The following is a 27,903-nucleotide window of genomic DNA, read 5'->3' as shown; positions in this document are numbered from 1 at the left end:
ATATGTGTGTATAAATTTATTTTTTACAAGAGTGTGTCACACTAGATAAAAATTTTGGCAGTGTGAGTTTTTATACTTAATATATAGGGACATCTTTGCACATAATTCAGTATAGATCCATTTTTTTTAGTGTCTACATAGTAGTACACATTAAAGCATTGAAAAATTATCAAAATTATCCAAAACTATATATAACCTTATCTAAACCGTATGTAAGTTATATTCCATACCTTAACACCCCTTAGTATTTCATAAACTAAAATATAACTGCCAGAGAAATCTTAGAACTTTGGTCTAAAGAACAAATGAGAAGCAATAATTGCAGAAAATTCATATATAAAATATAACAGGAGACATTTTTGATTAGAATAACAAGGGGGAGGTTTACTAATTGAGAAATAAATCCATTAAACTAATATGCCAACTTTTAACAAAGAGATTTACAGCTTTACATAAAAACACAGTCACTATCCTCCAGGAACGTATAATCTAGTCATAGACTAGATATATGACTGCAGGTGGCTATACTGTAAGACTTTTAAGACAATGTTATAAAACTGATACAAAAAGTATTTTGTGGGTTGGATTGAACTAAATTATTAAAAGAATTCAAAGGAAAGAGCAATCACTTCTGACTGTGGTGACCGGGGAAAACTTACTCTAGTCATTCTTTTGACTCTTCCCCATTATCACCTTCAGAATTATAATTAGTATTAACAGTTCCAGTTTATGAGGAGTAATTTGACAAAATAAAATCAATTCGTATTTTATACAAAACATTAGACAATTTAAAGGAACTGCTTCATTTCATTCTAGGTTCTTTTACCATCAAAAGTAGGTAAACATAAGAGTGGATTATCTTTTCTTTCATAAAGTATTCACTGTCTGCATGTTTTTATTTTTAAGCGGCTTCTGTTTTTGATGCTCTCTTTCCAATGAAATCAGTTTAAACATTTTACACCTAAATAACAATTTTTTCTGGCTTGTTTTTCAGATTGAACTCATTTGCCAGCAAGATAATATAATAGTATTGGAAGATACAATAAAAAGGCTCAGATCTGTAAGTACATTTTTCATAAATATATATTACGGAATCATGTTTATTCTGTTAGTAGGACAGCAAAAATTGTACATATGTTTTGGCTCTCATGCATTTTGTGAACAATAAAAAATGTTTGTTTTCTAAAATCAGCACTCTCTGCCTGATGCCTAGGGGTACTCCCATCCGTAAGAGCGATGCTATTCTTGCTCTATTTCATCATTACCCCTTTCTTTCCTGGGGCTGGAGAGAACTTTTGGTTGGTTTTATTAATACTCTTAGCTGTTACTTGATTAAAATGACGGCTGTGAGTAATTTAATTCTCAAAATGTAAGATGTATTTGTGTACACATTTATTCCTCTTAATAATAAATATTTTTAAGTCAAATGTTGTTACTTAGTTCTGAGTAATATGTTCTCTTTAACAGTGTGAAATGAAAATTGCTCTGATTAGACATTTTAGTGTTATCATTTAAAATATTTGAAACATCCTCTCTAAAATATCTGTACTTTTTTCCCAATAAAGTATTGGCAAAATAAATGTTGTAAAACAAATGTTTCTAAATATATTAAAGTGAATGGAAATGCACTTGAAAGTATATACAAGTATAGAATATCCAGCATTCATTTAATTTATTCATTCATTGAACAATTATTGAACAGAGCTTGAATGCTACGAACAGATGCTTTAATAGTAGCATACAAGTTTCTCTAAGCAAATTAATTCCATTTCTAGGATTTGTTACTAGATCTGATATAAGAAACAATTCTGGCCTCTGAAATTTCTTTACTATTTTTTCTTCAAAGTTATTGAGTAAATGTAGGGACATTTTCAGTGAAATAAAAATACACTACATTCAGAAATGCTGGAAAAGAAAGGTATCTAACTGCTTTTTAAAAAGTATTGGTGAATTATTATTTTTTGAATTATTTTCAAAATACCAAATTTATTATTTTTAAGGATCCTTTTAAGGATCCTTTTGCTTTTAAATTTCATTTAGAAAATGATGCTATAGTTTAGCTTGAAATAATGGCCTAATTTTTTCCTCCTTGGCAAGATAATTTTAGAGACTGAAAAAGCACAAAATAAATCTCCTTCCAGACTTGATTCCTTTGTCAAAACTTTAGAAGCAAACGGAGAATACTACAAGAGAGAAGCTCAAAATTTGAGAAAGATGATCAGAAGTAGATCTGAAAGCCCAAGACGCCCATCTCCATCTTCCCGGGTAGGTTTTGGAAACTTGTAAATATTTTGGAGTTTGTTGCTCAGTGAGTTTTATTCTTTGATTTATCTAATCTGGAAATAATTCCTTTTAATTTGGCATGAATTGGTATACCAAGGAGGATGGGAGACAGAGCTGTCTTTGATAGCACAGTGGACCGTTGAAATTGCCCTTTATCCCCAGCATTAGTAGTGGTTGGGGGTAATCATACAAATGTGGAGCAATTTGGGATGAAGTTGTTTAAAAGAGAGGCGATTTTTAAACTTTTCTCTCATTTCATTATATCGTCATGTTTGCTTAACTAGAGATCGTGTGCTGCCATCAGTAGCACCTTTCTATCAGTAACACATGTCAAAGAATAATTTCAGATTTCTTTTTTTAAAAAATTTTATTGAAGTATAGTTGATTTACAATGTTCTGTTTAATTTCTGCTGTATAGCAAAGTGACTCAGTTATACATATGTATATTCTTTTTCATATTCTTTTCCATTTTGGTTTATCACAGGATACTGAATATAGTTCCCTGTGCTCTGCAGAAGGACCTTGTTGTTTATTCAGATTTCTTATGTAATAATTGTAGGGTACAAACTGTGATGTAGAGCTTTTGAAGACAAGAAGAGACCGTGAAAAACTCAAATGCATACTGGAAAAATACGAGCGTCATTTGGTAGAAATTCAGGGTAATGTCAAGGTTCTCACATCTGAGAGAGACAAGACCTTTTCTCTGTATGAGCAGGTAAACTTATTTATAAGTAAACAAAATATGGAAATACTAATATTCAATTCTAGAGATAGGTAATTCTTTAAGTTCTATGAGAATGCTTAAATCTGTCAATCAAATTAATCTAACATTTGGGAATTGCCTTTGTTCTTATGATATTCTTAATGAAATGTAATGTAATGCACACACACACACACACACACACACACACACACACGTTATCCCCATATCTGAAAAAGCTCATATACATGCATAGAAATAGTCTGATTTTTGGAATAAGAAATGGGGAAAGTGTTATATGTTAGGGTGTGGTGAGTTCAAGGTAAAAAATTTGGACTTGGGGGTTAAAAAATACAAACACATCACTTTGATGTACTGTCAGTCACTTTAGGAATTGCCATGTAATTTAATTTAGAGAGTAAAATAAGTTTGTAGTTTATCTCTATTTTTAGCTTAAGATTATATAACCCTTATTAATCAAATAGCTTCTTGACTCAACAAATAAACCCCATATATTACCAATATAATTTATTTTTAAAATATCAAATTTTATTAAGAATTACAGCTACTAAGTGCAAGGTTCTGGGCTTGCTACTCTAAAAGATAGAAAAAATAAGCCAGACACTGTTTTCTATGTTTGCAATCTAGTTGGGGAGATAAAATATATTGTCTTGTAGTTACTTTTTGTTACTTTAGTATAAGTAGTCTAGAAGATATTGTAAGAAATAAAAGAGGTGAGTACTTTTAGTTATGGTTATCAAGATCTTTGCTAGACGATGTGGAGTTTGAGTCCTGAGGATGAATGGGGTTTCTTTTGTCTTGAAAGGGGTAAGAAAGAACATTCCAGACTAAAGGAATGGTATGAAGCAAAGGATAAAGGTGGGAAAGTCAGTACATAAATGGATCAGTTTATGACTAGAGTAAAAGTATATGTCAGTGGAGTAAGGGCTTGAGAGGTAGACTAGACTAGAGCAGGAGTCTGAAAACATTTTCTGTAAAGGCCCAGATAAGAAATAGCTTGGTCTTTGCAGGCCATGTGACTTCTGACACAGCTATTCAACTCTAGTGTTGTAGTGTGAAAGCACCTATAGATAATATATGAATGAGTTTGGCTGTGTTCCAGTATAATTTATTTATGAACACTGAAATTTGAGTTTCATATTCTTTTAACCTGTTGTGAAATATTCATCTTGTTTTGATTTTTTTAACCATTTAAAAATATAAAAAACATTTTCAACTTACGGAGTTACAAGAATAGGAGGCAGGCTGGATTTGGCCTGTGAACTACATATAGTTTGCCAATTTCTAGACTACATGGTAGAAGCTGTTCAGTGGGCCCTATAAGAGGTTTATACTTTGCTTTCTTATAAGCAATGGACATGCTGTTTTTTTTTTTAAGTGGAAGAAATATGATGAAAGCTACATTTTTACAATTTTAATCTGGTAACAATTCTTTATTATCTCTTATGTAATCTTTCTATGTTATCATCTTATATAACAATTTCTCCTTCAGGAGAATTGGAGGAGGGGGAAACCATGGACTCTTTTTTTAAAAAAATTAATTATTTGTTTATATTTTTGGCTGCATTGGGTCTTTGTTGCTGAGCGCAGGCTTTCTGTAGTTGCGGTGAGTGGGAACTACTCTTCATTGCAGTGTGCAGGCTTCTCATTGCTGTGGCTTTTCTTGTTGCTGAGCATGGGCTCTAGGCACGTGGGCTTCAGTACTTGTGGCATGTAACCTCAGTAGTTGTGGTCCACGGGCTTAGTTGCTCTGCGGCATGTGGAATCTTCCCGGACCAGGGCTCAAACCTGTGTCGCCTGCATTGGCAGGCGGATTCTTAACCACTGCACCACCAGGGAAGTCTCCATGGACTCTTTAGAAGGCTGTTTACAGTAGTCCATGCATGAAGCACTAAGGGACTAATCTAGGATGCTATCAGTGGAAATAAAGATAGGGACAGATGCAAAAGACACTGAAAAAGAAGACTTAACAAGGTTTGATTTTAGCACAAAGGAGGGACAAATGGAGATCACTGAAGTTCTGTTTTGAATGACTGAAGAATTTTGGTAATAGAAAAAGAAACAGGAAAGTCATTGGTGATTTGAGGGAAAAGATGTGTTTGGTTTCAGAGAGATAGAGTAAGGTGATGGTCGTACATCAAGTAGTAACTGCCATCAGGCAGTAAGAAATGTGAGACTGGAGTGGGGAGAGAGGCAAGAGCTGAGTATGTAGATTGAGAAGTCGTCTGTTTTGAGCCTTCAGAATGGATGAAGTTTCCGAATGAGAAAGGTATAAATAGAGGAACAGAGAAGTCAAGATGGAATCTTGGGAAGTTTTATTCAATTGGTAGAGGAGCCTTTGAAAGAGATAAAGAGGACAGGAAACTAAGGCAGAACAGTGTTATACGCCCAAGGAAGGAAGGAATCTCAAGGAGAGTGTTGAAGGCAATGGCAAGTGTTACCAAAATATCAAGAACAGGAACTGAGAAGAGGCCATTAGATTTGGTGAGGTCATTACCTGAAATTCTGCAGAGTGGTGGGTATGGGAGCCAGGTTAGACTGGGGGGAGAGAGTGGGAGGTAAGGAACAGGCAAGATGTACAATCCATGGCACTTAAAAAAAAAACAAAGCCTGTCAAAGGAAAAAGAGACATTTGATGGTAAATGGGGCAACAGGATTTAGTGACAGTTTTTCAAGATATGGGAATCGTGTGCATGGTTGAAGAAATAGAGAAAGAGCCAGTGGAGAGGGTGGTATTCAAAAAAAAGTAAGATGTGAAACAAAAGTGGGATTCAAAAAGTAGGCTATGAAATCATCTGTAGATATGGAATAGATTTGGAACCTGAGGATGGTTGTTGAACAAGTGTGTAAAGAGTTTGTTGTGTTGTCAGTAAGGATTGATGGGCCTTTCTGTCAGGTAGCCAGGACATGGAAATGGCATATACATTTTGGAGAGAAAGACTGGAGCACTATGATATTTTTTAAACCAGTATTCTACCTGAATTGTGCTGAATTCAAATTTATCACAAAATGGATGGAGTAAACCCACAGCCAACATCATTCTCAATGGTGAAAAACTGAAACCATTTCCTCTAAGATCAGGAATGAGACAAGGTTGCTCACCCTCACCACTATTTTTCAACATAGTTTTGGAAGTTTTAGCCACGGCAATCAGAGAAGAAAAAGAAATAAAAGGAATCCAAATCAGAAAAGAAGAGGTAAAACTGTTACTGTTGCAGATGACATGATACTATACATAGAGAATCCTAAAGATGCTACCAGAAAACTACTAGAGCTAATCAATGAATTTGGTAAAGTAGCAGGATACAAAATTAATGCACAGAAATCTCTTGCATTCCTATACACTAATGATGAAAAATCTGAAAGAGAAGTTAAGGAAACACTCCCATTTACCATTGCAACAAAGATAAAACACCTAGGAATAAACCTACCTATGGAGACAAAAGACCTGTATGCAGAAAACTGTAAGACACTAATGAAAGAAATTAAAGATGATACAAATAGATGGAGAGATATACCATGTTCTTGGATTGGAAGAATCAGCATTGTGAAAATGACTATACTGTCCAAAGCAATCTACAGATTCAGTGCAATCCCTATTAAACTACCAATGGCATTTTTCACAGAACTAGAACAAAAAATTTCACAATTTATATGGAAACACAAAAGACAGCAGCTAAAGCAATCTTGAGCAAGAAAAACGGAGCTGGAGGAATCAGGCTCTTGGACTTCAGATTATACTACAAAGCTACAGTAATCAAGACAATATGGTACTGGCACAAAAACAGAAATATAGATTAACGGAACAGGATAGAAAGCCCAGAGGTAAACCCACGCATATATGGTCACCTTATCTTTGATGAAGGAGACAAGACTATACAGTGGAGAAAAGACAGCCTCTTCAATAAGTGGTGCTGGGAAAACTGGACAGCTACATGTACAAGAATGAAATTAGAACAGTTCCTAAAACCATACACAAAAATAAACTCAAAATGGATTAAAGGCCTAAATGTAAGGCCAGACATTATAAAACTCTTAGAGGAAAACATAAGCAGAACACTCTATGACATAAATCACAACAAGATCCTTTTTGACCCACATCCTAGAGAAATGGAAATAAAATAAAAGTAAACAAATGGCACCTAATGAAGGTTTTGCACAGCAAAGGAAACCATAAGCAAGACGAAAAGACAACTCTCAGAATGGGAGAGAATATTTGCCAACGAAGCAACTGACAGAGGATTAATCTCCAAAATATAAAAGCAGCTCATGCAGCTCAATATCAAAAAAAAAAAAACCAACCCAATCCAAAAATTGGCAGAAGACCTAAGTAGACATTTCTCCAAAGAAGATATACAGATTGCCAACAAACACATGAAAGGATGCTCAGCATCGCTAATCATCAGAGAAATGCAAATCAAAACTACAATGAGGTATCACCTCACACCAGTTGGAATGGCCATCATCAAAAAATCTACAAACAATAAATGCTGGAGAGGGTGTGGAGAAAAGGTAACCCTCTTGCACTGTTGGTGGGAATGTAAATTGATACAGCCACTATGGAGAACAGTATGGAGGTTCCTTAAAAAACTAAAAGTAGAACTACCATATGACCCAGCAGTCCCACTACTGAGAAAACCATAATTGAAAAAGAGACATGGTTCATTGCAACACTATTTACAATAGCCAGGACATGGAAGCAACCTAAGTGTCCATTGACAGGTGAACGGATAAAGAAGATGTGGCACATATATACAATGGAATGTTACTCAGCCATAGAAAGAAATGAAATAGAGTTATTTGTAGTGAGGTAGATGGACCTAGAGTCTGTCATACAGAGTGAAGTAAGTCAGAAAGAGAAAAACAAATACCGTATGCTAACACATATATATGGAATCTAAAAGAAAAACGGTTCTGAAGAACCTCGGGGCAGGACAGGAATAAAGACGCAGATGTAGAGAATGGACTTGAGGACATAGGGAGGCAGAAGGGTAAGCTGGGACGAAGTGAGAGAGTGGCATGGACGTATATACACTAAAATGTAAAATAGATAGCTAGTGGGAAGCAGCCGCATAGCACAGGGAGATCGGCTCAGTGCTTTGTGACCACCTAGAAGGGTGGGATAGGGAGGATAGGAGGGAGACGCAAGAGGGAGGGGATATGGGGATATATGTATACATATAGCTGTTTCACTTTGTTATACAGCAGAAACTGACACAGCATTGTAAAGCAATTATACTCCAATAAAGATGTTAAAAAAAAAGTCTAAAAAAAAATGGATGGAGTACCATATATATTTCTTCGTAAAACACTGTCTCTTTCATTGACTGCTTCCAAATTAGTTTTTTTTTAATTTTTGGCAAAGCTTGTAAACCAAGCCTCTATTTGTAGACATTCATTTACATATGGGGGCATCATTTGCATTTATATGTGTAAATTCATTAAGGAATTATACCATTATGCTGCTGCATGCATATTAATATAGGTTTGCATTTTAACTGGCTGGTTATAAGATAGCTGTATTTATTTCTGTTCTAAAGCTTGTTAAATAAAAGTCTATCTTTGTATTTAAATAATAGGCACAGGAAGAAATTGCCCGACTTCGACGAGAAATGATGAAAAGCTGTAAGTCTCCTAAATCAACAACAGCACATGCCATCCTCCAGCGGGTGGAGACTGAGAGAGATGTGGCCTTCACTGATTTACAAAGAATGACCACAGAACGAGATCGTCTAAGGGAAAGGCTCAAGGTTTGAAAGAATTTTATCTATACGAGCATTTAGGAGACACAATGCAGTGACATTGAAAGCGCTCTGTTTTGTTTTTGTTTTTTAAACAGATTGCCCAAGAGACAGCATTTAATGAGAAGGCTCACTTGGAACAAAGGATAGAGGAGCTGGAGTGTACAGTTCATAATGTAAAGAAAAATCGCTTTTGCACTTTTGGCTATAAACTCTCAGTGATTCCCCCTTTCCCCCTTTTCTGTGTTCAGAGAAGTTGGTTTTTTATCCTAATATATTTATGGTGTAAATAGTCACTTTTTCATTATTTATTTCTTTCTAAAAAATGTGAGTGAAGTCTTTTTTTGTGTTAGGTTGCAAAGTGTGTTCTTTAAAAAAAAACCATTAGGGATGCATTCTAAGGGATTTTAGCAACTTTTTCATCTCCCTGTTTCATTATCTATAACATTGCCAGAGATAGAAAAACTGGCTTATTCTACCTAAAGAGTAGCTAGGGTAGATAAAATTATAATGAAATGGCAATTAATGAAATGTATTTAAACTGAATTTAATTGTGAAGCATCACCTTTTTACTAATCAAGCATTTGAGATGCTATGAATATATATTTGAAATGTTTTGACTATATAAGCAGAATTAAGGGAATTCAACTTTCTGTTAACCAAATTTAATTGATTATATTTCTGAATTCATCTGTTTTATGTTGTTATAATGAGTTTTTTAAAAAGCAGTAGACAGGAGAAAAACATTATTTTTCATAATCCCACTTTATATGTGTAATTTGTTAATGCTGAGCAACAAATAAGAAATCCTTTTGCAAATAAACTGTGTGTGCTATAGTCCAGCTGAACCAGACTGAAAATATAGATGCGTATACTGTGATAGGCTTTATGGAAAAGCTGTGCAATGGCTTGTCTGAGTTCCTGCTCCACGGTCGCCTTGTCCATAAAGTCTCCTGCAACGTTCAAGTCTAATCTGATCATCTCATTGTGTGAATCTTATATACCGGTTTGTACAGAGAGAGGATGTCTCTTTAGGAAGATTACTGAAACGTTTTTAGTGATGGCAGTAACTTTGTCATTCTGCTTATATAGCTTGATGATGAACGTATGGAACAAATGTCAAATATGACTTTGTTGAAGGAAACCATAACCACCATGGAAAAAGAAATGAAATCACTAGCAAGAAAGGCAGTGGATACTGAAAGTGAACTTGGCAGACAAAAAGCAGAAAATAATTCTTTGAGGTAAACTCAATTACCATTAAACAACTAATAGTTTAACTATAAATAATAGCTCTGCTTTTTGTAGTGTATTTTATAGCGATAATTAAGTTATTTGTTGACTGTATTTTCTGAGAGGATTATTATGAAGCAGTCATAGACACCTTAGCAGACATTAAATGATTTCCTGAAGGTCAGTCACAGACTGGGAATGCTACACTTAACTAGTAATCTTAATCTTATATTTGCAGAAAGCCTCAATGTTTAGCTGAAATAGCTTTTACAAAGCCCTTCTGTGTAAAGAGCATATTTGACTTTGGTATTTCACTGTATAATTTATTTTTGTTTTTTATTTTATTTATTTATTTTTGGCTGCATTGGGTCTTCGTTGCTGCATGCAGGCTTTCTCTAGTTGCAGCGAGAGGGAGCTACTCTTCGTTGCAGTGCATGGACTTCTCATTGCGGTGGCTTCTCTTGTTGTGGAGCATGGGCTCTAGGGTGTGTGGGCTTCAGTAGTTGTGGCCCGTGGGCTCAGTAGTTGTGGGGCACAGGCTTAGTTGCTCTGCGGCATGTGGGATCTTCCCAGACCAGGGCTCGAACCCATGTCCCCTGCATTGGCAGGTGGATTCCTAACCACTGCACCACCTGGGAAGCCCTCACTGTTTAATTTACCTTATAACTTTAGTTATGTTCTGGGATCTGAATGACATAAGAAAGCACAAAGCACCGGTTTGATAGTAGCTTAGGAAAGGGGTAGTTTAGCATGTAATAAAAGCCATAGCAGAGAAATAGGAACATGTAATAGAACTTCTATTAATTGAATGCCACGTACTGTGCTTAGCACTTTCTACATATTGCAGAAAGGTAGCAGAAGATATTCCAGTTGAAGCAACCTACAGGCAATGACGTAGGGGAATAAGTTTTTGAAGACCTCCATGTTAGTGTTTTACTTGTAGTATCGATGTGAGAAATAGACATTCTACAGATTCAGTAAGATTGAATTTCAGTGCATTTATGAACATATGAAATATAATAGTTCATATGAGTATGAAGTATATTATTAAATCTACATATAATACTTGGTTCATATGTGAATTCCCAGAATCTCCTCTTTGGTCTTTCACGGGTCTGTGGTGCATATATTGGAATCACTTGTCAGGACAGAGAGTCACTTAAATTTTTTCCCTTCATTTATTTTTTACTTTCCTGCTTAAAAGGATATTGCAAGCTCAGGTAAAATAAAAATAGTAATAAAATAAGAAGGACAGCAAAGAAAACTTTGGAAAATAGAGAAAAACATACAGGAAATTTAAATCACCCATGATTCCATAACCCAGGGAAAACTATTATTAATATAGATCATTTTTCTAACCAGAAATAGATCTATCTGTGTGTATAAAAGCTTTCTGTGTAATTGATATCATCCTATATTAAGTTATATATTTGGCCAGTTTCACTTAATTGTATACCATAAACATTTACACATGTCATTAGAAATTCTTTGAAAGCACTATCATGGTTTATTAAAATATTCTAACAGATAAATGTACAAATAAGTTAGAGGGTTTTTTGTGTACAGTTGTTTTCTTTTAACAGTATTATTCAAGTTTAATTGATATATGTACAGTAAACTACACATATTTAAAGTATTCAGTGTGGTAAGTTTTGACATGTGTGTGTACCTGTAAAACCATTACCACCCTCAAGATAGTGGCCCTATCCATCACTCCACAAAGTCTTCTCGTACTCCTCTAACCTCTCCCCTACCCTTCCCTCCCCAGGCAACCACTGATTTGGCTTCTGTCATAGACATTTGTTTGGATTTTCTAAAGTGTTATATAAGTGAAATCATACAGTATATATTCTTTTGTTGGGCTACTTTAACTCAGCATCATTATTCTGAGATTTATCCATGTTGTCACATATAATCAATAGTTTATTCCTTTTTATTGCTGAGTAGTATTCCATTGTATGAATATACCACATAAATATTTCAGTTGCTTCCAGTTTAGGGCTATAACAAATAAAACTGTTATGAGTATTCTTATATGGGTCTTTGCATGGACATATGCTTTTATTTCTCTTGGGTAGATACCTAAGACTGAGTCATATCATGGATATATGTTTAACTTTTGAAGAAACCATTAAACTGTTTTCCAGAGTGGTTGTATTATTTTATTTTACATTTGCACCAGCAGTGTGTGAGTGCCAGTTGTTACATATCCTCACCAGCACTTGGTATGCAGTATCTTTATAGTTTTAGCCATCCTAATAGGTACGTATTTTGGTTTTGATTTGCCTTCTCTAATAACTAGTAATTTTGAGCATCCGTTCATGTCCTTATGTGCCATACATATATCTTCTTCAGTGTCTGTTCAGAACGTTTGCACACTTTTATTGAGTTTTTTATAGTCATAAAAATCCTCTCTATATTCTAGATAAAAGTCCTTTGTTAGGTACATATATGTTTGGAAAATATTTTTTCCCAGTCTATGGCCTGCCTTTTTATTTTCTTAAATGTCTTTTAAAGAGGAAATGTTTTTGATTTTTGATTAAGTAAAACTTACTGATTTTTAAAAACTTATATCCAGCTTTTGTGTTCTTTTAAAGAAATTGTTGTCAAGGCTAAGATGAGATTTTTCTCCTGTGTTTTCTTCTAGCAGTTTTATAGTTTCAGTTCTTCAATTTAAATCTATGCAAGTTAATTTTTGTATATAGTACAAGGTGTAGCTCAAAGTTCAGTTTTTTTGCATATGGATATCCAATTGTTCCAGCACCATTTGTTGAAAAACTTTCCTTACTTGTCTACACTGAATTGTTTTGTACCTTTGTAGTAAGTCAGTTGTCCATATATGTTTAGGTCTGTTTCTTGATTATCTATTTTGTTTGGTGGATCTATATACATCTTGATGCCAATACAACATTCCTGATTCCTTTTTTTTTTTTAATCCTCAAATTAGGTAATGTTAGTCCTCCAACTTTGTTCTTTCTCAGAGTTGTTTTGGCTATTCTGGTTCCTTTGAATTTTATTTTAATTTTAGAATTAGCTTCATAGTGTAAACACAAAAGCCTGCTTGGGGATTTGACTGGAATTGGGGTAAAACTCCCACTCATGAACACTTTCCATTTCTTTATTTAGGTCTTTAATTTCCCTCCGCAATGTTTTATACATATAGATCTCGCATTTCTTTTGTAAGATTTATCCCTAAGTATTTTTCATTTTTTGATGCTGTTGTAAGTGGAATTTTAGAATTTCACTTTCTGATTGTTTATTGCTTGTATACAAAAATATCAATACAATTGTTTTTAAAAACTAAACTTTGTATTATATAACAGTTTTAGATTTACAGAAAAATTGTGAAGATAGTGAGAAGTTCCTACATACCTCACACCCAATTTCCTCTGTTAATAACATCTTACATTAGTATGGTACATTTGTTAAAATTAATGACTCAACATTGATACACTATAATTAACTAAAGTCTGTAATTTATTCAGATTTCCTTAGTTTTTCCCTAATGTCCTTTTTCTGTTCCAAGATCCCATCCAGGATACCACATCACATTTAGTTGTCATGTCTCCTTAGGCTTCTCTTGGCAGTCTCAGACTTTCCTTGTTTTTGATGACCTTGACAGTTCTGAGGAGTACTGATCAGGTAGTTTGTAGAATATCTCTCAGTTGGGGTTTGTCTGATGGTTTTCTCATGATTAGGTTGGGTAATGTTTTTGAGAGAAAGATCACAGAATTAAAGTGCCATTTTAGTATACACAGATACCCAGGGTGTCATGAGTACATCTTATTGATATGATTCATTACTGTTGATTTTGACTTTGGTCACCTGGCTGAGGTAATGTTTGCCTTATCCAGAATGTCATATAATTGAAATCATACAGCACATAGCCTTTTCAGACTGGCTTCTTTCACTTAGTAATGTGCATTTAAGGTTCATCCATGTCTTTTCATACCTTGATACCTCATTTCTTCCCATTGAATAATATTCTATCATATGTATGTACCACATTGTATTTATCCATACACCTATTGAAGGTCATCTTGGTTGCTTCCAGTTTTTGGCAGTTGTGAATAAAGCTGCTATAGACTTTCATGTGCAGGTTTTTGTGTGGACAGAAGTTTTCAGATCAGTTCAGGAAATACCTAGGAACACAATTGCTGAATCATATATAGAAAAACTTATTTAGCTTTGTAAGAAACTGCCAAATTCTCTTCCAAAGTGACTGTAAAATTTTGCATTCCCATCATCAGTGAAGGAGAGTTTCTGTTGCTCCACATCCTTATCGGCATTTGGTATTATCAGATTTTTGTATTTTAGCCATTATAAGTGTGTAGTGATATCTCATTGTTTTAATTTGCAATTCTCTAATGACAAGTAATGTGGAACATCTTTTCATATTGCTATTTGCCATCTGTATATCTTTGATGAGGTGTTTATTGTTTAAATGTTCTTAACCAATTATAATTCCAGTGACTTCTGCTTTAGATAAGCAGATCTCAGTTGTAAGTCTCCTAATTTGCCATCCTTTTCAGTTTTTGGGGTGGTGATTTGTCTTGCAACTCACTACTCTGATATGTCCATGAAAAGTCTTTGATTCTCAGCTTATTCATCTTTCTTTTTATTTCCCCCACAACAGTGGGAATGATGGCTCCTAAGCTCTTTACATGTCAAGGCTAAAACCAAAAGTCCTACAATTTATTTTTATTTATCCAGTATTCTACAACCGTGCTAAATATACCTTTTAGTTCTAGTAGCCTTTTTATAGATTCCGTTCAATTTTCTACATAGATAATTAGATCATCTGCAAATAAAGACCTTTCCTTGTTCAATCTGCATGCTTTTTTTTCCCTTTATTTTTCTTGCCTTATTACACTGGCTAGAACATCCAGTGATTTGTTGAATGGAATCGGTGAAGTGGACATCCTTGTCTTGTTCCACATCTTAGGGGAGGCATTCAGACTCTCAGTAGTTCGTATGATGTTAGCTGCATGTTTTTCCCAGATGTTTTCTATCAGAATGAAGAGGTTTCCTTCTATTTGTGGATTACTGAGAGTGTTTTTTCAGGAATGGATGTACTTTATCAAATTGGTCAGGATATATTATACTTTTTATAAATTTCTGGTCTCAGTTAACTAATGCTTTGTTTAAAATATTTTTAACTGTATTTTTATAAATGAGATTGGCTAATAATTGGCCAATCTTGGTTTTTTTAATCAGATTTTGGTATCAAGGTAATATAAACTTTATAATAATCTTTCCAATTCATTTTGTCTTCTTTCATTATCTGGAATACTTTATTACTTCCCAGTGAAGCCAATTAGGTCTCAATTTTTCTTTGAGGGAAGCTTTTATTTTGTTTAATGGAAAAAGGGACAATCAGAAATTTCTTCTTATGCCTTTCAATATATATATTTTTGTGGCATTTGTCCATTTTCCCTAAATTTTAAAACATTTTTAGAATAATGTTGTATACAATATTCTATCAACATTTTACTGTCCACAGAATCAGTAGTGATTTGCTCTTTTTCTAGTCTGTTATTAGTCTTTTCAAAGGACCAATTTCCCTATTGTTTGTCTTATTAGTTCATTGACTTCTGTTCTTTATTATTTCCTTTCTTCTATTTTCTTTAAATTTATTTTCTATTTTTTAATTTCTTAAGATGGATGCTTACATTTATTACTTTTAAGTCTTTTTTCTCATATAAACACTTAAGGCCATAAATTCTCAAAATACTTCTTTTAATGTAAGCTACAAGTTTTGTTATGTACTTCTTTCTTTATAAAATATTTTCTAATTTCCATTATGACTTTTTATTTGATCCATTGGTTATTTATATGTGTGATTTTAAATATTCAAAAAACATAATGAATTTTCCCTTTGTGATTGATTTCTTGCTTAATTACATTGTTTTGTTAACATACTGTTAGATTTAAAATTTCTGAAATTTGTTGTTCTCTACTTTTATGGGCAGTTTTTGGTAATGATCTGTGTATACTTGAGAAATTATAAATTCTGAAATAGTCGGTGCATTGTTTTTGTATTTGTCCCTTTGTAATCAGATTTGTAATCATGTTATTCAGATGTCCTCTATTTGTACTAAATCTTGTGTTTCATTTACAGGAATTTCACTGAAAGAGTTGCCTGAACTTCTGGCTCCAATGTCTCACTTCTTGTTTTCTCTTGAACCTACTATAATCTGCCTTTCTCCCTCACCATCCTATCAAAACTTCTTTTCAAGGTAATATTTACTTTCATGTTGCTCAATCCAGTGGTCAGTTATCAGTCTTCATTTTATTTGACCTATCGGCAACATTTGACAAAGTTGATCAGTTACATTCTCTTTCTCTGCTCCTTTAAACACTTTGTTCATTTGGCTTCTGAGATACCATGCTCATTTGATTTTCTTTTTATCTCTTGGGCTGTCCTATTCAGTCTTTCCTGATAGTTCTTCCTCATCTCCTTACCTCCAAATGTTGGAAGTGTCCCTGAGTTCAGTCCTTAGACTGCTTCTTTTTTATATCTATACTCATGCCTAGGTGATCTCATTCACTATCATGTATTTAGTCTTGACTCTCAAATGTATATCTGTAGCCTAGACTTCTCTCTTGAACTGTAAACTTGAATGTCCAACCACCTTCTTGTCATCTTCACTAGGATGTCTAATAGGCCTCTCAAAATTAACATTTCCAAACCTGAGTTTCTCCACCCTTCCCCCTCTGACACACACAAACCCAAACCCACTCTTTCAGTCTTCTCATCTCAGTCAGTGGAAACTCCATTCATACTGAAACCTTGAAGTGATCCATGATTTCTCTTTCATATACCCATATCCAATCCAGTTGATTTTGTCTTCAAAATGTATCCAAGAGCTGAGTGTTTCTCACTACCTCTTTTGCAACCTTACTGTACTGAAGGATATTTTTGCTAGGTAGAGAATTCTACAGTTTGGGAATTATTTTTATTTTAACACTTTGATGATATCCTACTGTCTTCTGACTTAAATTATTTCTGCTGAGAAGTCAGCTGTCCGTTTAGTTTAATAGGTCAATGTCTTTATAACGCACTCACATTTATCATAGATTTCATATATACACGTATAAAAGGCAAAGAATTATAATGAACCTATGCATAGTTAAAATACCATTGTCTCTGTTTTCCATTTTGTCAGTTCATGAGAAAAATTTTAAGTTTATCCCACATGTGAACTCCACTCGTTAGAAGTTAAGTCCTGAGCACGGTTCAGCACATGCTTAGGTTTCTGTAACTCTAAACTGAGGTTCCGTAGTGTTCAGGCTGAACCAGCCAGAAAGAAATGTATCTATTGCTGTTTATGTTTCATTGCTAGTGAAAAAAAAAAAATCCCCAGGTTTCAAAACCAATACTCATTTTCTGTGTTTCTATACTGCTTACACGAACTTTTCTTGCTAAACAGGTATATTTTAGTAGTAGAAGTTCTTCTGTTTGGATTTCTATGTCAGATAATTCAACACTTCTAAAAAGCTGGAGTGTTTTCAGAATATTTCCTAGAAGCATATCATTAAAAAAAAAAGGTCTCTACATCTGCATTTGTGCATCAAACATCTCTAGGCCCAAGAAGTTAGAATATCCCATGGAGTTGAATGATCAATAGAGGTATCTGTTACTAAAAAGTTAGTTTGGGTCTCCATGTCCAGTGATTCCAAAACTGGTTTGGTTTGAATTTGGATATTTGAAGCTAAAAAGATTTCAATATTAAAATCTAATCTAGATGACATGATATCCTAGAAAATCCAAAAGAATCAACAAAAAAGTCTGGAACTAATAAACATTTATAACAAGGTTGCAGGATACAAGGTTAATATACAAAGTCAGTTGCTTCCCTATTTACTAGCAATGAAGAAGTGGAATTTGAAATTAAAAGCACATTTATATGAGCACCCCCTCCAAAAGAAATACTTAAGTTAAATCTAATAAACTTTGTGTAAAATTTATATGAGGAAAACTACAAAACTGGTGAATGAAATCAAAGAAAAACTAAATAAATGAAGAGATATTCCATGTTCAGTGCAATTCTGATCAAAATTGCAGCAAATTATTTTGTGTATATTAACAAATGGATTCTACAGTTTATACGGAGAGGTAAAGAATTAAAAGATACTGAAGAAACACAATTGGAGTACTGACACTAGCTGACTTAAAACTTACTATAAGGCTACAGTAATCAAGACAGTGTGATATTGGCAAAAGAATAGACAGACCAATGGAACAGAATAGAGAGCCCAGAAATAGATCCAGATAAATATAGTCAAGTGATCTTTGATAAAGGCAAAGGCAATACAATAGAGCAAAGACAGTCTTTTCAACAAATGGTACTGGAAAAACTGGACATCCACATGCAAAGAAAAAAAAACCAAAAAACCAAAAAACCCCCCCCCCAAAAAACCCCTGAAACAAACAAAACCCCACCCACACACAAAAAAACAAATAATCTAGACAGAGACATTACACCTTTCATATTAACGCAAAATGAGTCATAGGCCTAAATGTAAAATGCAAAACTATGAAACCTCTAGAAGATAACATAGAAAACAGATGACCTTGGGTATGGTGATTACTTTTTAGATACAACCCTTAAGCACAATCCATGAAATAAATAATTGATAAACTGTACTTCATTAAAATTAAAGACTTCTACTCCACACAACACAATGTCAAGTAGATGAGAAGACAAGCCAGAGACTGGAAGAAAGTATTTGCAAAAAGACACCTCTGATAAAAGAACTGCTATCCACAGCTCAGTTTTAAAAAGACAACTCAATTTAAAAATGGTCAGAAGAACTGAATAGACATTTTCCCAAAGACATACAGATGGCTAACAGGCACATGAAAAGATGCTCAGCATCACTAATCATCAGAGGAATGCAAATTAAAACCACAGTGAGATATCAGCTCATACCTGTCAGAATGGTCATCATCCAAAAGACCACAAATAACAAATGTTGGGGAGGATGTGGAGAAAAGGGAACCCTCGTGCACTGGAAATGGAAATTGATGCAGCCACTATGGAAAACAGTGTAGAGGTTTCTCAAAAAACTATTGATAAAAATAGAACTACCATATGACCCAGCAATTCCACTCCTGGGTATTTATCTGAAGAAAATGAAAATAACTAATTTGAAAAGATACATGCAGGGGCTTCCCTGGTGGCGCAGTGGTTAAGAATCCACCTGCCAATGCAGGGGGCACGGGTTCGAGCCCTGGTCTGGGAAGATCCCACATGCTGCGGAGCAGCTGGGCCCATGAACCATGGCCGCTGAGCCTGCGCGTCCGGAGCCTGTGCTCCACAACGGGAGAGGCCACAACAGTGAGGGGCCCGCATACTGCAAAAAAAAAAGTGGTTTACAAGAAGAAAGCTAAGAAAATAATCCGTCAGGACATTTGAAGGGATTCTTGGACTACAGTAGAATTTAACTATATTTTAAAATACTTTATTACTGTTGATTTACTATGCCATTCTGCAGGCATTGGTGCTTTTTTTTCCCAGATGCATACTGAATGAGGGTTATCAGGCAGGATCTTTTAACAGTCAGGTATAGTGCACAGAATGTTGGTCTCCATTGTCAAGGGCAGCTCTCCACCGAAAGCCGGATAAGTACAACTGTAAATCCTTGCTGCCCTGATCCTATTACCCAAGGACACAGTGGTGGTTCCCCTGATAGCTTCCAGGGCAGCCAAACTGTTTTCCAAAATTGTTTTACCATTTTATATTCCCAACAGCCGTGCATGAGAGTGCCAGTTGCTTTATATCCTGATCAACACTTGATATCATCTGTCTTTTTACTTTAGTTATACTAGTAGGTGTGTAGTATCTTAGTGTAGTTTTAATTTGCTTTTCCCTAATGATCAGTGATATTATCTGTTCATTTACTTATTTGCCATTCATATATCTTCTTTAGTGAAATATCTGTTCAAGTATTTGCCCATTTTTTTATTGCTTTATCTCTTTATCATTAACTTATAAAAGTCCTTTATAAGGTCTAGATACAAATTTTTTGTCAGATACATGTTTTGCAAATATCTTGCCCCAGTATAGAGCTTGCCTTTTTATTTTGTTATCAGTGTCTTTTGATGAGCAAAGACTTTAAATTTTGATGAAGCACAATTGAAATTATTTTTCATTTATATCATGCTTTTTGCGTTCTACTTAAGAAATCTTTGCTAAACCTAAGGTCACTAAAAATTTTTGCTCTGTTTGCTTCTAGCAGTTTTATAGTTCTAGCTCTTACATAAATGTAAGGTCTGTAATCCTTTTTGAATTAATTTTTGTGTAAAGTATGAGATAAAAGTAGAGGTCGTTTTTTTGTTTGTTTTTTGTATATGGGTATCCATTGGTTATTTGTTAAGATTATCCATTCACCCACTGAATTGCCTTGGCATCTTAGTGAAAAAGTTGGTTGACCATATATGTGAGTCTGTTTCTGGGCTCTGTTCCAAAAAATTGGTTGACCATATATGTGAGTCTGTTTCTGGACTCTATTCCATCGATCTATTTTTCCATCTTTATGCTAGTATCACTCTGTCTTGATCATTGAAGCTGCATAATTAGTCTTGAAATCAAACTGTTAAGTCCTCCAACTTAGTTCGTTTTCAAAGTTGTTTTGGCTGTCCTAGGTCCTTCACATTTTCATATAAATTTTAGGATCATCTTGTCAACGTAAACAAATTATTATTGGGATTTTGCTTAGAATTATGTGGAATCTACAGATCAGTTTTGGAAAATTAACTATGAACAATATTGAGCCTTTTGATCCCTAAACAGAAAATCTCTCTCCATTTATTTAGATCTTTTAAAATTTCTCTCAAGAGTGTTTTATATTTTTTCAGTGTACAAGTCTTGTACACCCTTTGTCATATTTATACCTAAGTATTCCACATTCTTTATGCTATTATAAATGCTTTTTAAATTTCAGTTTCCTATTGTTGTTTTGATAGTACAAGCAGACCTTGGAAATATTGCATGTTCTGTTCCAGACCACTGCAATAAAGCAAATATCACAATAAAGCAAGTCACACAAATTGTTTGGCTTCTTAATACATATAAAAGTTATGTTTACACTATACTGTAGTTTCTTAAGTGTGCAATAGCATTATGTCTAAAAAGCAATGTACACACCTCGATTTAAAAAGACTTTACTGGACTTCCCTGGTGGCACAGTGGTTAAGAATCCGCCTGCCAATGCAGGGGACATGGGTTCAAGCCCTGGTCCTGGAAGATCCCACATGCTGTGGAGCACCTAAGCCCAGGCACCACAACTACTGAACCTGCGTTCTAGAGCCCATGAACCACAACTACTGAGCCCACGTGCTGCAACTACTGAAGCCCGTGTGCCTAGAGCCCATGCTCCACAACAAGAGAAGCCACTGCAATGAGAAGCCCATGCATTGCAACAAAGAGTAGCCCCCACTCGCCGCAAGTAGAGAAAGCCTGCGCACAGCAACGAAGACTCAACGCAGCCAAAAATAAATAAAATAAAAAGACTTTATTGCTAAAAAATGCTAACTATCACTTGAGCCTTTAGCAAGTCAATCTTTTTGCTGGTGGAGTGTTTGAAATATTTTGAAAATTACCAAGATGTGACACAGAGACATGAAGTGAGCAAACGCTGTTAGAAAAATGGTGTTAATAGATTTGTATGATGCAGGGTTGCCACAAACCTTCAATTAGTAAAAAAAAATAAAATAAATAAAAAAATTGCAATATCTGCAAAGTGCAGTAAAGCAAAATGCAATAAAATGAGGTATACCTGTGTAAGAAACAAAATTGATTTTTGTGTACTGCTCTTGTATTTTGCAATCTTGCTAAAACTCACTTGTTAAGATAGTTTTTTTTGGTAGATTCAGTAGGATTTTCTACATAGATTATCATGTTTTCTGTGAATAGAGGGTTTTTCTTCTTCTTTTCCAATCTGAATGCCTGTTTCTTTTTCTTGCCTTATTTCTCTGGCTAGAACGTCTAGTATAATGTTGAATAGAAGGATGAGAGCAGTCATCCTTGTTTTATTCTTAATCTTAGTAGGAAAGCATTCAAACATTCACCATTGTGATGTTTGCTGTAGGCTCTTTGTAGGTGCCTATTATCAGATTGAAAAAGTTCTATTCCTAATTTGCTCAGTGTTCATATGAAGAGTGGATATTGAATTTTGTCAAATGTCTATTTTGCATCTATTAATCTGGTCATATGGTTTTTTTCTCTTTTTTTTAGGGTGTTAATATGGTGAATAACATTAAATAATTTTAGATTGTAAACCAACCTTGCATTCCTGAGTTAACTCCACTTGGACATGATGTATTATAGTTTTTCTATATTCTTGGATTTGATTTACTAAAATTGGTTAAAACTTTTTATGTATATGTTTGTGATTTCTCTCAAAAGCATTATATTGATAGTTTTAGCTTTTATATTATGTCTTTTGTATGTGGTGTGATGTAGGGGTCAAGATTCATTTTTTCCCCCACATGGCTATTCAGTTGTTCGAATACCAATTGTTTCTTTTCCCCATTGTATTGCTTTTCGTTGAAAATTAATTGACTGAATAAATGTGAGCCTATTTCTGGGCTCTCTATTATGGTTACTATAGTAAGTCTTAAAGTCAGGTTTGGTAAGTCTTCTAACTTTTCACCTCATGTTTTCAATTTATTTGTCCTTTTATACTTCATTCTGAGAAATATCCTCAATTTGATCTTTCAGTTTGCTAACTCATTGATCAACTATATTCATTCTGCTATTTACACCATCTGTTTTTTTTTCTTTCTTTTAATTTCATCTACTACATTTCTCATACTTGTCACATCTGTTTTTCCCCTTGGTTCTTTTTTCATATTGCTGATATCTTTCTCTTTCTTTTAATATGTTTATTAGTCTAATTTAAATTTTTTGATCTATTTCTTGTAATATATCTGGTATTGCTGGATTCTGTAATCAGTATATTTTGTTTCTTTTGAAATGACTTGTCTTTTCAAATGTCTTGTCATTTTGGTCTATGAGCACATTTTTCCATCAAGATGTAAGTTATTATGTCATACAGTGCTTTGGGGGGAACAGCCTCATTGAGTTCACACTATGGGGGATGGAAGAGTCCTAAGATGGGAGAGACACCATAAAATTGCAATAACATTTTGTCTTACATAACATCTGCTTTGTCAGTTTTTCACCTTTTGCTCCCCTGGGTGAAGCAGCAGTAGGAGGCACTCCTTAACAACCTTGGCTGCATATTGGAATCAAATAAGGAACTTTAAAAAAAATAGTGATTCCTAATTCCCACCCTGAGATTTTTATTTATTTAGTTTAGTTGTGCAGCTTGGATTTGAGAATTTGTTTTACTTCTTAAATTTAAAATAATTTAGGGTGAAAGGAAGTTGCAAAAATACAGAGAGATTCCTTCACCCAGTTTCTCCCAGCTATTACATTTTATATAACTATGGTACAATATCAGAAGCAGAAATTGTCACTAGTTCAATGTGTATGTATAGTTTTATGTATTTTTATCATTGTATTCCATGGTATGGATGTACCACAGTTTAACCATTCATCTATTGAGGGGCATTTTGATTGTTTCTAGTGTTTAGCTAACACAAATAAGGTAGACCTTATGTATTTAATGTAATTATTATATGTTAGGGCTCAAGTCTCCTGTTTTATTTTTTGTTTGTTTGTTTCTTCCCTTTGTTTTTCTTATCTCTGTTTTCTTTTTCCTGCCTTTCTGTGGGTTACTTGAACATTTTTAAGAATTCCATTTGGATCTATCTTTAATACTTTTGAGTATCTCTATGTAGATGTTTTCATTGGTTGCTCTAGGTATTACATTATACACACATAACACAGCCTACTGGTGTCACATTTTATCAGTTTAAATGTAGAAATCTTGTGTCCCTTTAAATACTTTTACCCTCCTCCATTTATAATTGTCTTAATAGATACAGATTTTTTTTTGTGCTCTACCCGTGATTTACATTCCCTCAAAGTTGCTGTTTATGTTTTTCACTGATGTTTCTTTAGTTTAAGATTTCATGTATTATATGAGCCATTGTTTCTTTGAATATTATGTTTATTCTCTCGTGGAATTTTTATTAGGTGAATATTGGACCTTCTCATTCTATTCTTTATGTCTCTTAAACTTTCTTTTGTATTTTTTCTATCTTTTTTTCTGTGCTCTATTATAGGTAATTTCCTCTGATCTGGCTTTTTTTTTTCTTTCTGTCTTACTAATTGTCTCTTTAGCTGTGTCTATTTTGTTCTTAAACTTGTCATTTGATATTGTCCTTTTAAAAGTTTTCTTTCAGCAACTTTAATTTTCTGAAGTTCCCTTTGGTTCTTTTAAAAATCTGCTGGTTCTTTTTTCTTTTCATTGTGTATTCTATTACTTATGTTATGTCTTAGTATTTAAAACTATTTTTAAATTGCTATTTAGTAATGCTATAATCTGAAGTTCTTTGGGATTTAATTTAGTTTGTGTGTCTTTTGACTCCCACTAAGTTTGGGTTGTTTCTTAATGTGTTTTTAAGATTGAATTGTGAGCTCATTTTCAACAGACCTTTGTCTGAGGTTTAGTTTGTGCCTGCCTGAGTTGAGGGCATGTCCCTCCAGAGAACTTTTATTTCCACTGAATGTTCTAGATTATATGACCATCCTGGAACCAGATTTTATTTTGATTTCTTATCTTGAGATTGAGAATTCCCAATGAAGACTTTAGTTATTTTTATTACCCTGGCCCTAGCAATGTTTGGCAAGCTGATTTCTTCTAGTCTGTCCTCTCCAGTAATAGTGTAGCCCTTAGTGGCCTTATGGTAGAGGATCTTAATTCTTTTTTTTTTTTTTCTTCTTTGGCCATGCCACATGGCTTGTGGGATCTTAATTCCCCAACCAGGGATCAAACCTGGGCCCTCAGCAGTGAGAACACAGAGTCCTAACCACTGGACCACCAGGGAATTCCCAGCCCTTAGTTCTAATACTTGTGTTGCAGCCATCTCTGTGGCCTCATCTTCTGTTTCTGAGTTAAAAGGCAAGACTCTAGGCCACAGAGACAGGCAAACCCCAACTGTATCTAACATAACATCAGTTCATTGTCTTATTGCTCTGATTTGGCTCCAGGGGACTTCCCTTACAAATCCTTCTAAGTTTTGCTATACATTTAAAAGGATGCTTCTTACATCATATTTAGTATGTGTAAGTGTTTTGTGGTGAGAAGACTCTCAGATTATCTAGCTTCCATATTTCCAGAAATTGTAGTCTGTTTACTTATTAATATTTGTTTATTGACTGTGAACTCCATGAGACCAGGGCCACTGCCCACCTACTTCACCATAGCTTCCTCAACACTTAGAGCCTGGTACATACTAGACACTTAATAAATGTTTGTGGACTCAATGAAATGCTATTCATTACAGATTTATTTATAATAGTGAAAACATGAAATGAACCAAATATCTAATATTAGGGGAGTACTTAAGTAAATGGTTACTGCTCATATAAGGTTTTTCAGCCAGAAAATGATAATTTGGAGGGCTGAATAATAAGATTAAAAAATGCTAAAGATTAAGTGTAGGTGGAAAAAAAATCAGGATTCAGTTTTGAATTTAGAATATGGTAACTTTAAAATACGTGTAGCCAAAAAAATACAAACTAATGAACACCAAAGTGCTAATAGTTGCTTATGTTGGAGTGGTGGATTGAGGATCCCTTTTTATCCTTTATATTTCAAGCCTCCTATAATGTGTTTTTATAATGAAAATACTAAGAAGAAAAAAATGTACATTAGTATTCTTAAAAGTTTTTAGATTTAAATACACTAAAAAGTTGATAAAACAAAATTTCAGAATTAGTTTTATTATTAAAATGTTTACAGACTTTTATATGAAAACACAGAAAAAGATCTTTCTGATACTCAACGACACCTTGCTAAGAAAAAATATGAGCTACAGCTTACTCAGGAGAAAATTATGTGCTTGGATGAAAAAATTGGTGAGTATTTTTTTTTTCCTGATGTTACTTTTTTTTTAAAGTCTGGTTTAAAAAAAAGTTTTCTTCTCTTCAGTTATAACATAGATAAACTTAGAAATATGCCCTTAAAGTTTTTTAGTCAGAAATCATGGGAAAATATATTTTTCTTTGATAATAAAAATTTTTACTTAAATTTAGCACCATAAATACTTAGACATGGCTTCATATTTTTCAATGAAGAAATAGCTAAACAAAGCAGCAATACTTTGTAAATTTTTGATGATCAATTTTGAATTTATAAGTTTTTGTATTGTATGTCATGCCCATAGCTGTTGTAATGAAATACATTACATATATACTATTTTTGGTGGAAAGTGTACATATATTTGGCTATATCTATGGTATCACTTGAGTTTATAGAGAAAATTATTTTTATAAAGTCTCCTATTATTGTTTCTTACCAGTGATCTTTATGAAAATATGGTCATAACTTAATCTTCTTATAATTTTAAAGTAAAATTTTGGTCAGGACTATAAAAGAGCCCATTTTAAAACTGAATAAATATTTTTAAGATTTGCTATTATGCAGTTCAAAAATATCTGACATAAGCAATTAGGTGGGTGGAGGTGCTTTTTATTGAGACAGGAAGTATTAAAAGAAAATATAAAAGGGGAAGATTGAAGAACTCATTTCTGGATGTTTTAAGTTCAAGTGAAAAGGTAGGGTAAGCAGGTAAATAGGTAAGTTTGTATCTCAGATGAGAAATCTAAGCTAAAGATATACATTTGGGACACATCAGCATATAAATGATATTTTAAAACCATGAAATCACCTAGGGGAAATATAGAGAATGAGGAGAAGAGGATCCAGGACTGAGTACGAAGAAGCCAAAGACATAGGAAGAAAACCCAGAAGTGAGTGTCATTTTAGGAAGCAAGAGAGCAACATGTTTTAAAAAGGAGGATATGATCAATTGTCAGATATTTTCAAGAAGCAAAATAAGATGAGAATGAAAAAACATTGATTGGATTGGCACATTGGAGGTTTTGGTAGCACTGACCCCCCATAAAGTTTGAATTACAGTGTTAGATGTGGAAGGTGGAGTAGGTTGACGAATGATTGGGAAGTGAGGAGGTAGAGACAGGAGAGTATCGAAGTCTTAAGAAGTTTGGCTATTAAGAGTAGTAGAAAAATGGGGGTGGTAGCTTAAGTGGGATGTGGGGTTGAGGATTTTTTTAAGCTAGGAGATACTAGCTGTTTTAGAGTTTATTTTATGCCAATGGGAATGAACTCAGATAACAGAACACCCAAAACATGTGGTTTGCCTGGAAAAGGGATGTGATGTATTATATAAATCACCTTCTTGGCATATGGGATTACGTCTCTTAGTGCTGCACTGGGTGGCCCTTGGCGGGCATTTCCTTAGAGGTCTAGTCACACAGAGCTTCCTTGGTAGAGCTCTAGACCAGTGGTTCTCACACTTCAGTCTTTACCTGGAGAGCTAAAGCTCACTGAGCTGGGCTCCTCAAAGTAGGATGCGGCCAGGGCTTTAGTATCCTTACCAATTTCCTCAAGTGGTTCTCAGACTTTATTGTGCATTAGAATCACTTGGGAGGGGTGCTTGTTAAAACATAAATTGGTCTGCCCACTCAAAATTTCTAATTCAGTAGGTCTAGGATGGGACCTAAGAATTTGTATTTCTCACAAGTTCCCAGGTGCTGCCAGTGATGCTGGTTGAGAAACCACAATTTAGAAACCACTATTCTACACCATCTTTCAGTCCTTCAACAGTGACATTGGCTTGCCAGCATTCTTACAAATCAAATCAGACTTCCTGGGATGATTTTTTTTCTAGGAATTTTTATAACACTACTTTAGAAAAACCAAAATACTAGAAGCTATTTGACTCTGAAGATGACTTAATTGGATATTTTATTAAGATCTGTT

General features: G+C 34.2%; 1 protein-coding gene across 3 annotated transcripts in view; it reads left to right on the top strand.

The window, feature by feature from the left end:
• Window positions 1-2,214: 2,214 nt before the first annotated feature.
• Window positions 2,215-27,903, top strand: part of TSGA10 (testis specific 10) — a gene marked incomplete at both ends in the record, with an annotated part of 62,020 nt that continues 36,331 nt past the window's right edge. For 2 of the 3 annotated variants that reach the window (XM_079720501.1, XM_079720500.1), the window contains 6 exons: window positions 2,215-2,265; window positions 2,843-2,998; window positions 8,584-8,754; window positions 8,844-8,921; window positions 9,838-9,989; window positions 25,861-25,976. In XM_079720501.1, coding sequence (XP_079576627.1) covers window positions 2,215-2,265; window positions 2,843-2,998; window positions 8,584-8,754; window positions 8,844-8,921; window positions 9,838-9,989; window positions 25,861-25,976 — 724 coding nt within the window. The remainder of the gene's footprint in view (window positions 2,266-2,842; window positions 2,999-8,583; window positions 8,755-8,843; window positions 8,922-9,837; window positions 9,990-25,860; window positions 25,977-27,903) is intronic. The other variant, XM_079720502.1, reaches the window with a different exon arrangement.

The sequence above is a fragment of the Hyperoodon ampullatus genome (genome assembly GCF_949752795.1).
Source record: "Hyperoodon ampullatus genome assembly, chromosome: 15".
Lineage (NCBI taxonomy): Eukaryota > Metazoa > Chordata > Mammalia > Artiodactyla > Ziphiidae > Hyperoodon > Hyperoodon ampullatus.
Note: the sequence above shows the minus strand (reverse complement) of the source record. Positions and strands in the feature narration are given on the sequence as shown.